This window comes from Sinocyclocheilus anshuiensis, unplaced genomic scaffold (genome assembly GCF_001515605.1).
Source record: "Sinocyclocheilus anshuiensis isolate Anshui unplaced genomic scaffold, SAMN03320099.WGS_v1.1 scaffold315, whole genome shotgun sequence".
NCBI lineage: Eukaryota > Metazoa > Chordata > Actinopteri > Cypriniformes > Cyprinidae > Sinocyclocheilus > Sinocyclocheilus anshuiensis.
In genome coordinates, this window is record NW_015548210.1 from 1,038,243 (window position 1) to 1,049,719 (window position 11,477).

An 11,477-nucleotide genomic window follows, 5' to 3' on the forward strand; every position below is an offset into this window, starting at 1 on the left:
TCTCTCTCTCTATATATATATATATAAGACCAAACATTAACACAGAAAACCCCTCAATAATATAGCTTATACAGGCGATATATAGGGTGTAACCACTTGTTTTCTGTTTCAATAATAAATATAAATTATTTATTACTTAAGTGCTCAATGTTGCTGAAACATCCAAATGAGATGTTTTCATGAATATGAATGAACGAAGAGAAATGCTCTTCAAATACTAGGCTAATACAGCTGCCTGTACTTACAGACACGGGCAGATGGTGAACAGCGGCGCCCTGAAAAAAAGCGCAATTGTTCTTTCAATGGGGCTCATTGTCTTTTATCCCCGTTGTGAGGCGACAGTGAGGGGTGAAACAAAAGACCTTGAACCCGAAGCACCTGCTCATGGACACGAGATTAAACCCAGGGCTGATTGTATTGGGATCCCAGGGGCGCGTCACGCCTGATCAAATGATGCTGCAAGCGTGAGGCCGTGAACGCACACCAATGGAGCCAATGCACATGGAAATGAGTCCTAACGACCAATATGAGATTCGCGAAGAAAAAAAAAGACAGCATGTAAGATTAAGGAACTAGTGTGGGGGGAGGGGAACACTGGAACAGGGCCAGATGGAGAGCCATGTATTAGAGAGGAAAGAGGATTTTTCTTTTTTGGGTGAGGTTCATGCATTGAGAAAACACTTATATGTGATGTGCAATGCCTGATGCTGTACTGATGCAAAATCAAGTGTTGGGCCAAAATATTTGGCCCATTGCCTAGGCAGAGAGCTCCCGCTGGTCTTCTGTATTCCCATTGGCCAGACTCCGAATTTCCCATGTAACTTTACAAAGAGACTTCTAGCAAAATATTTAACGCATACTAAGGGCAAGTTATTTATTTTTCATTGGCTCAAGTTAAAAAATATAGATGTGAATCATTACCCTAAATTTTTTTAATTGGATGAATGAAACATTTTTTTCAGTGCATATTTGAGCAGCAAAATAATTTTGTATAATTTGTTTTGGACCAAAATAATTTGCATTGACAAAAAGGGCCTATTAAAAATTTGAGCATAATTAGAAATTGAAATAGAAAGGAAATTTAAGTGCCTAGAAATCATTTTAATACTGTTACTTCTTGATTTTCCATGATTGCAGAGAACCTGTCAAACAAAGGTACATCTGTGTGAAGAGAGCAAGAAAGTTATAAAAGATTAATGTTAACATGAGGTATCAGTTTTGCCATGCAGACAAATGTCTATGGAGCTTTTCCAAATTTATGCAATACATTTTGGCACTGTTGAAAATAAATGCTGGTAGATCTCTCTCAAACGCTTGTTTTACAGTTTTTTTATTTATTTAGACAACCCAAATAAAAGGCACATAAACATTGCGCATGTTTACATAATTTCTGACAAACTTACATTTAAAAAAAATGTAGGAATGTTTTTCTTTCTGCTACTCAGAAAGCCTAGTCTTCATATATACAAAATTACCATTGTTAATGTACTAATACAAAAGTTTTATAAAAGGTTATTTTGCTTTTCTTTGCTCACATTGTCTATCTGTACTCTAAGATCTTCTGAGCTAAACACTTCTGTACAAACATATACATTCAACTGCTTTCACAGGGGCGCCAAAAATCATCCAGTTCATCAACTGAATCAAAACAACATTAGACTCAATTCGAAAATGTTCACTTCATTGGATTTCATAATTGGGTTCAATTTGGCAAATAAAAGAGGCAATTGTAATGCATCCACCATGAAATGCATAAACGTGCATTCTCACTCTCCCACAAACTATACTATGGAAGCATGCTTTTGTTTGTTCTAGTGTGACGGGAGAATCAAATGCCTCACACACGCACACAAACGGATCAGGGATTCATTGTGTCTGATCAGGAAAAAGCATCCCCTTCCTGAGACTCAGTGCTGGGGTGGACGGCATCCATTCAGACACTCCAGATCGTCACATCACAGGCTGTGGCGGGAAAACTACCCACAAAAAATTGCATACAAGTCAAATAATTAGTGTTTTCACTACAGCAGTCTCTTCTCTCTGGCATCTGCTCCATGCACAGGAAGCATGTAGAGGAAGTGGCCGACATAATGTACCTAAATTCTCTCACATTGGTGGCAGAACTGTGTAGTGAGTGACAGCTCACTCTTCCTACTTATACTGTTGTGTTTTATTAACACAAAATTATTAAACTCTTTAGTCCACACAGACAAGCACACAGTGTTGAAATTTCCAGTGCCAGTCTGTAAACATTCTCCATTATTTCAGACTGAAGACGTGCTTTTATGTTAAATGGTGCTTCTGGGCTTTAGCTACAGGAAAATACTATCATCTACAGAGGCCTAACTACATAAAACAATACAAAACCTAAAACATAAACAAAAAAAAAGAAAGAAAAAGAAAATCTAAAACAAACAGAAACATAAAACTTACAAAAACATAAACATGCAAAAAACAAACAAAAAAAGAAAATAAATAAAAAATAAAACCGTAAAAAAAAAAATCAAAGGGAAATATATTTGCAAACAAACATGAATAATTCCAAGGCATTTTCCTATAATTATTCATGTTCATTTCCTATTCTCAGCCCATTTCCTTTGTAGAACATGTTTTTAGAACAGGGATCTTGCAAACATCAAATAAAAATACAAAAAACAAGGTTATAAAATATTTTTAACAGGCAAAAGTCCAAATTAAAACTTTAAAGGGCATCAAAGCGGTACTCCAACCTATTGTTATAAATGAGGTGGTTACCTACAGCTCATAAACCCTGTTCCAAATGACACACTTGGCCCTTATGGTCCTCCTCTTTGTCCTACTGAAAAAATGCTGCACAGACTGTAGAGTAGTAGTCTGATGTGAAGTCCGCACCATTGTGCAAAGGGGGCACTCTTGAGCACCTTTCTCAATCGTTAAATGACAAATGGGATACTCTATGTCTTCATGGACTTTGTAGATCCGCACAAACAAAGGCCATGGGATAGTAGCGACCACATCAAGTGCGCCATTTAGAACACATCTTGATATTCATATTTAGTAGGGATGCCCAGATACCACTTTTTTCACAGAACGAGTCCAATACCGATACTTTTATTTTTGGTACTTGCCGATACCGATACCTGTATTTTCACAGCATTTGAATTTTTTTTAAATATTGGGTACAGAAACAAAATAATAATAATAATAATATTATGAATCATGTTAGTTGGCTTCATTTATCAAACAGATATTTCCTTCAGTTATTTACACACTAAATTATACCTGTTAAAATGTATTGTATACGCTTTTGTTACTTTCACTGTTCATTTTAATGGTGCATTACAGCTGCTCAATACTGTAATCACAAGACGTTTTCCTAAAATAATGCAGGGAAGCACTCGTTATACATTATACAAGTATGCGCGTACAAATTTGGTAATGTAATTTGCGTCACACGAACTGTAAGGATTAAAAAGTATACTTTGGCCTTTAAAGCAAGCTAAACGTGCAATGCGCACATGTTTGTATTGGTGCAGAATGAGAGACACTTATAGCCTTTTGCGCATTTCACACAGTCTGCTAATTTCACTTTTGCTTTAAATAAAGTTGTGTAAGCTTGACGTTTAAAATAAATGTTGTTTATAGTGAATGCCCCTATAATTTTTGTTTTAATCCAAATGCATGCACTAATGGAGCGGACAGCAATCATGCAACAGAAGAGCACTCTCTGACTCTCTCTCGCTCTCTCTCTCCTTACCGTAAAATAACTTTAGTAACTTGTGCATTGTTTTACTTACGTGCTTTTGACATATCCGACCGAACTACAAACTTTCAAGTGATGTCTGTCAAATATATTCACTCGACAAGCTCGCGCATCTGTGCCGCCATGCGTTCAATCCACTCAGCATGCTCTGCTTATCAGCTCGCGCACATCCACTATACAGGCGTGAATATTGAATGTTTAACATTATATTAATTACTTACATGTACTTCATAGACATCCTTAATCTCTAATAACGCCATTCTACTCTCTGTTGTTGGTGTTTCTTTTTCTGGACACAGCTCTATTCACATGTTGTGTGGTATTGGCTTTTGGTATCGGGGCATTTTTATGAGTACGAGTATGAGTACAGGAGCGCAGTATTGATATCAGTGCATCCCTAATATTTAGATAATACTGCCTCTTTAAATTAGGGATATGCTTTCAGTGCAAGACTCTCTTTCCTTCCTCCAAACGCTTTCTTCTGTATGCAAAAAAAACATGCGAAAGCTAACAATGGTCACGTAAACAATAAGAGAACGAAGCTGCCCTCCCCTCATAAAAACCGAGTAGTAAACAGTGTCATGACGAACACCATTAATTAAAAAAAAAAAAAAATCTACGACGCCTCTTCAGAGTCCCCACACAAAAAAAATGCACACACATACACACACTCACACCCCTGCGCAAAATCGAAATAACGCAAAAGAAAAAATCCTCCCTCCCAATGGAAGCAACAGTCCATTTCAAACGAATTTCCTTAAATACTGATTAGCAGGTTACACTTCAACATCATTGAAGAACCCACTGGCACTCTGCTTATTAAAAAAAGTGTTCGAAATGCACATCAATTATTGCATTTGTCCTTAAAAATGTCCGTCATCGGGGTTTGAAGTGCTCAGAGGAGCTTGCGAAATGCCCCGCTACAGAGCTGCTCATCAGGTGCGCAAAACGCAAACATACTCGAAGGCCAGAGAGAGTTGGAAATCCGTGCAAATCTTCTGCTAGTGTTGCAATGTAGCCACGCGATGGGTTTGTTCGCGCCACTCAGCTGTCAGAAGCACAGCAGTCAGAGCAAAAATGCTGGTCAGCGCCCCCGGTTCTACCAGTGAGAAGATGGCAAGACTTGGGACAGGAAGGGCATAGTGTCCATAGGTCTCATGGCAATGTTGAGCGGGCCGGCGATGTTCATGGACATGGGCGTGGTGATGGCCACCGGATGGGCGATATTCATGGGCGCTGTGGCTGGGATGTTGACGGATGCGATGTTCACAGGGCCGGTGATGGTAACCGGGTGCTGCAGGCTGACGGGAGACGTGATGTTGACTGTGTTGGTAGAGAAGTTCATCTGGGCTGCTATTGTAACGGGGTTGCTGATGTTGCCACGGTTCATTGCAGTGGTGATTGGGGCTGTGGCCGAGACCGGTGTAGTGGAGGCAGAGTTGCAGACTTCAGTGTTGTCTGTAGAGCACAGAGAAAGAGACAGGAGAAGCGTTAGCGCTTGTGTTGGGGATTTGTGTGTATTCTGTTCCCAAACTCTCTGGGTGTCTAGACTTATGTGGCAAATGACCTATGTGAGCATTTGTGATTGAACTTCCTGTTATCAACAGCAGAGACAGAAGAGAGCAAACTGTTATTGTGGGTGTACATAGGCTTTTCCACCTTTTTTGTTTCGTTTCATTTTTACCTTTTCGGAGCCCTGAGTGGTTCCATTGCCAATCTCCTATTTAGAAACAGACAGAGGATTATGATGGGCAGGCAGCTGCCTGCAGTGATGGGACTTTTAGCAATGCAGGGCTGCAGCATTTATGCACAGTGTGAATTCAAACATGACTATCGAGTTTAAATCTGAGAAATTTAAATTGAATGTGAATGTTTCAGGTTCAATACAGGTTAAGCTCTATCGACAGCATGTAGACGTTAGTACAGAAAAAATCTCATTCAACAGTTTGCAAAAATAAGCAACAAAAATTCTTTGTCTATTATAAGGGCAGTAATATATTACAGTATATAACAATACAATAATATAATATAACAAAACAAATAATATTAGAATAATTTAATAAAAAAAAAAAAATTCAATTTGCACCCAATTATATGTTTTTAACTGAGGCGAGAAACAAAAAATAATTAAAAAATAATAAATATATTAGAATATAATAAATTAATATACATACAATTTCGATCACATTGTATGATATTATACTATAGTATAAAAATACTTTAATATACTTTTAATATAAAACAATTACAAAATAATATTCTGTAGTAATCAACAGCATGGTCACAGATTCTGTCGATAAAGAGAGAATTCGTCTTGAAACCAGAACATTCAGAGATTTTAGCTATTAAAATATACAATTCTACCAAATTCTAACACTCTATGAAAAAAAAAAAGACTCACAGTCAACAACAAAAAAATTAGCTAATCGTGATCAAGAAAAAAAAAAAACTAAACTACATGACAGAGATAGATTATGGGATAGGGATCAATGGGTTAATTCATGAAAAAAAAAATCCATAAGAACATGTAATGGCACCTATCACTAAATAGCACAACAGCTCTGAGACAAACTGAGATCTCAGGCATGAATTTGAGCAAACTCAACCCATTAAATTCTAATTAAAGTAAACGACAGAACAAATTTGCAGAGTGCTGCTGACCTCTTTTCAATCCTTGCAGTAGACCTGCCCCTTGACCTACTCCTGACCCTGTCGTTCACATCCTTAGAAAGGATCCGGTTCAGTCAGAGCAGTTTCTGCCTGAAGCAAAGCACTGGTCTTCTCCACTGACATGCTTGACTAACTTAAGAGCTGAACAAATGAGTCAAATGCCATGACCAATGAAACGTGATGGACTGCACAACCAAACAACTCTCAAGAATCACGGTGAAACAATCCCAAACATAAATGATGCCAATGGCACAGGACTTTGAATGAAAAAGAATCTTGGAAGCCATGTTCAAGTATCATTCTGAACAGAAATGCTCAAAAAATGGCTTCAAATGGCCCTCATGTCTACTTTACAGAGACTTCACTCCCAAGATTCTTTGTGCTCCTTCAGATACCCATTTTTTTCCATCTAAGAAACAGCAACTCTGCACTGGCTCCTAAAACCTGCTTTTGTCAAACCAAGAACCTGTAACATCATAGGCCAGGGACGGGATAATGTCCAAATCAAGTGAAATTTTCAGAATAACTTGTGATGTCATGAAAACACTGAATTAAATTATTGTAGATGTTAAAATATGTTCTGAAAAGTTGTAGGACTTAAGACCACAACAGAGTATCATTTATTGTAGGCAGATTACGTTGTCATTCTGGACGGTTCTCCAAGGGGGTTAAAAATCTCCCAACTGTGCTTGCAAAGTCACTTCTCAAACTAGTGCACTTGAGTGTATAGGAGAGTTTGGGAGTTGTAGGGACAGCAAAGAGCTAAGAGGAAAGGATGAACAGAGTGTTAGTAGAAAGATGTTGGAGCTAGAGCTACATGAGTCACCCAGAGAGGCTGGGAGAGTTGTTGTACAGACTACCGGCTGATTGGCTGATTGGCTGGGGCAGCCAATCACGTTGCACTTACCTTTGTTACAGGCGTTGTTATAGTTGCTCTGGCCGTGTGTTTTTAAGTGGCTGGTGATGTAGGCGGCGCTCAGCATCTTTCCGCACACGTTACAAGTGACTTTCCCTTCGTGCCTAATCATATGCGACCGAAGTCTGTCTTTGGTGGCAAAGGCTGATGTACAAGCCTATAATTGACATGCAGAATTACATCATTTACAGCACAAATTCAATCAGTTTTCTTTTAATTATCCAAATTGATGTAAGCTACGTTAAGTCTTCAATATTAACCCTTTATGGGGTTCGAACCTTTAGTCGCCAGCAACTAAACATGCAAAAAGTTGTGAGGCTCAACTGAATAAATCAGATAAATGGGTTCCTGTTCTTACCGTTACTTGGCATTTGAAAGGTCTCTCCGAGGAATGAACATGCTTCACATGGCAGCTGAGATGGTCAGGCCTGAAAAGAGAGGGAAAAATGAAAAACATGGCAAGCAGGAAAACAGCATCAAGTCTCTGTAACAAAGCCACTGGATTTTGGTACCAGCTGCATCGGTGTACACTTCACAAAAACAAAACCAGCAGGCTCAGGTGCTGTACTTTGCGAGTCAGCCTCTGAGCTGCAGATTCATCAGCTGCCGTGAGCTAGAAAGCATGCTAGCAGATGTGCCATACAGTAAATATTGGCCTATACCAGCAAAAATTCACTGTTCACAGCTGCTAACAGAACAAACTGATGCTCACACACTGGAGGTTTTGATGTGAACATGAAGGTCTTTGCACACAGAGTCCGAAATTCTCGTCCAAAATATTTGCACGTTAAAAAATAAATACGACCTCAAGTTGTGTCAATCACGTTTACACACCGCCTCCGAAACGTTTGTAAGTCATAAAAAAATTCAGATCAGGTTCGATTTTCTGCGTTTTCGCATTTTGATAGGAAAGGATGACGAATAGGAAAAAAAACGCATACGAAAATTTCGGACTCAGTGTGCAATGACCTTAAGTTTGATTGCCTATACTGTTTGGTTTTATTGTTTAGTAAGAAAGCTTGAGGTGCACAAAGCTGGTGTAATGATGCTGAAAATTCAGCTTTACTATATACAGGAATAGATTACATTTGAATATATACACAAATGGCTATTTTAAATTGTAATATTTCAAAATAGTACACTTTTACTGAATTTTTGATCAAATAAAAAAGTAAAAAAATTAAATGAAATTAACTTGATTAATATTTCAGCTTCATTATTTTAATTTAGCTTCACTTGATGTACTAAAATAACTAAAACTGAAATAAACTAATAATATAGACATTAAAAAAACAACAATCAATTAAAATTGAAGTAAAAAATGAAAATATACAAATAAAAGCCAATTCAAACCAATAATAATAACTATATTAGTCAAGCAGTATCTATCAATCAAATAATATAATAATTTCAAGTTGTATCTCTTTTAGTAGCTCAAAGACACCAAAATAAGATTCTAACTATCAGATTTAAACTTTTGCTTCAATCTGACAACAATATGGAACACAATATCAGTGAAAGCAAATGAACAGGGGCATTTGGAGGAGAATAATTTAATTCAGGTTTGAAAACTGCACTAAATATGAACGTGACACGACCTGCCGGAGGAGACTGGGACATTTTGTTTTCAGGTGGTGTTCTCAGAAACAGCCAGAGCTCTAAAAACAGCCCCTTTTATCTCTGCGCTTTGACTTGTGTCAGTGCGTAATTAATAATCCCAGGATTCATTTCAGGGATAGCGAGGCCTCTTTAATGCTTTCCCGGATATTCAGGGACGTTATAGACGAGACTCCTAAAGCAGCCGTATGTCTGCGGCCCCTGAGTGACTCAAAGGAAACCCCAGCGCTGATCCTCTAAGACAGAACAAACAGGAGGGAAGGAGGGAATAACAGAGGAATAAGAGCACCCCCTCCTCCTTCTGTTCACGCAGACCCTCGGCATGCTGGGCCCTACAAAGGCAGCCAGTCAGATCCATTCACAACAACTATAAATCAGCCAGCAGCAGCCAATAGGAACGAGGCGACATTAACATCATCAGAACAGCAGATGGTGGATTCAGCTCGAGCTTTGAACACATATTTCAACAGACATCATCAGAATCCACAAACAGCCTCATTTCATGCAGGATGGAAATGACTCGCATTCGCCATTAACGTATACGAAGCGAAGATATATAGTTATTTGTACGGATTTATATTAAGAACTGGTTCTTATTCAGAACCAACATTAAATCGTTTTTAAATGATTAACCAACATTAAATCAATCTATTAACAATTATACCAAGCTACCAAATGTACAGTGCAAAATTATGCCTTTTAGATCTGAGTTTGTAGGCTAATTATCAGAAACATAAAACGTTTTTATTGGAAAGTTACAATGTGACCATTGCAGCCCAATATGCAAACAAATTACTTAATTAATGAACCAGTTCTTTTAAATTAATCAGTAAAAAGACTGAAATATCAGTCTCAAACCAAAGCAGTTTATGGTTTGAATCAGTTTGAGCAGAAAGAAAAATCTTTTACTGTACTCTAAACTTGTGATAGGTCAGTTAATTATTGTTTAATTCAGTTTACTTACTGTTTTTAAAACCTACTGATTTCTTTTTTTTAAACAACTTTATAAATGTTGTAATAAATGACAATTAATAACATAATAAAAACTAAATACACTACTGGGCAAATGTATGTGGTCGGTAAGAGATTTTTATGTTCTTGAAAGAAACCTCATGTTTATTTTGGCTCCATTTATGGTCAAAAACAGTAATAAAATTATTACAATTCAACATTTTTCTTTTCAATTTATTTTTAAATGCAATTTATTTCTGTGATGGCAAACCTGAATTTTCAGCAGCAATTACTCCAGTCTTCAGTGTCACATGATCCTTCAGCAATTATTCTAATATGCTGATTTACTGAAACATTTCTTATTACAATCAATGTTGAAAACAGCTGTGTTGCATAATATTTTTTGGGAAACAGTAATAATTATTTTGAAAGATTCTTAGATGACTAGAAAGTTCAAAAGAACAGCAATTATTTAAATAAATATATATATTTTTTAAATGATTAATTTACTTTACTTTTGATCAATTTACTGAATCCTTGCTGAATAAAAGTATTAATTTAGTTAATTAAAAAAAACTCACTGACCCCAAACATATTGTATGTTGTCAAAAAAGGGAAGAGGTTCCTCAAAAATACTTTAGGAATCATTAAAGAACCAGAATTGTTCACTAGAATCTGAACCAGAATCATTAAATTCCTTATAATTCATAACTTCGAAACCAAACACACTGATTAAATTTAAGCAAGTGAAAAAGATCCACATACCTCGAGAATCCCTTTCCGCACACAGAACAGACGTAGGGTTTGTGGACGCCTCCGTCGTGTGAGCGCACGTGGTACGTCATGCGATCTTTCCTCTTAAAGCGCTGTTGGCATATAGGACACTCGAATGGTTTTTCATCCGAGTGTGACAGCTTGTGCCGGTTCAGATGGTAAACGTCCCGGAAGGCTTTCCCGCACATTTCACAGCCGTGGTTCTTCTTTACGGGCTTGGGTGGCTTTTTGGGGGCACTGTGTTGGGTCACGTTGGACATGGACATCGGGGACATGACAGTAGAGGCGGAGGACGTGGAAGTGGTCGCCGTGGAAAAGATGCCAGCGACAGTTGAGATGTAGGCAGGGTTGCCCGTGGTCTCACGAGGCATGGTGGATATGAGCTGGACCATGGTGGGTGCCGCTTGCGCCGTCTTTTTGGGTCTGGACACCATTTTGATGCCGGTGTGACAGGACTCGTGCCGGCGGAGGTGGTAGCTGTCGCGGAAGGCCTTGTTGCAGTAGCCGCAGATGAATGGTGTCTTGCTCTTGTGCTCTTTCTTGACCACAAGCATTGGACCACCTCCTCCGGCATTGCCACCCCGTCCTCCTCCTGTCCCGCTGGCTACGTTGTCCTTGAGGAGCTCGGCGGCGCTGACAGGGGGCTTGTGGTCCAGAGGAATGGGCATCACAGGCTTCTGGTCCTCTGGCTCAGAGTTCAGCAGTGGCAGCAGGCTGTTTGGGGCCACCTGGTGCTGGTGGTGAAGGGCTTCATTAGCCTGCTGGAAGGAGAAGACAGAACCGGACAGGAGGGTTAAAAACTGTGAT

General features: G+C 38.5%; 1 protein-coding gene across 2 annotated transcripts in view; it reads right to left on the minus strand.

Annotated features, from left to right (window-relative positions):
* Positions 1–4,087: 4,087 nt before the first annotated feature.
* LOC107653704 (vascular endothelial zinc finger 1-like) overlaps positions 4,088–11,477 on the minus strand; it is a 23,134-nt gene continuing 15,744 nt past the window's right edge. Inside the window, exons 2-6 of one of the 2 annotated variants that reach the window (XM_016440495.1) lie at positions 10,662–11,431; positions 7,687–7,756; positions 7,320–7,485; positions 5,427–5,462; positions 4,088–5,200 (exon numbers count right to left, since the gene is read on the minus strand). In XM_016440495.1, coding sequence (XP_016295981.1) covers positions 4,842–5,200; positions 5,427–5,462; positions 7,320–7,485; positions 7,687–7,756; positions 10,662–11,431 — 1,401 coding nt within the window. In that variant the 3' untranslated portion in view covers positions 4,088–4,841. The remainder of the gene's footprint in view (positions 5,201–5,426; positions 5,463–7,319; positions 7,486–7,686; positions 7,757–10,661; positions 11,432–11,477) is intronic. The other variant, XM_016440496.1, reaches the window with a different exon arrangement.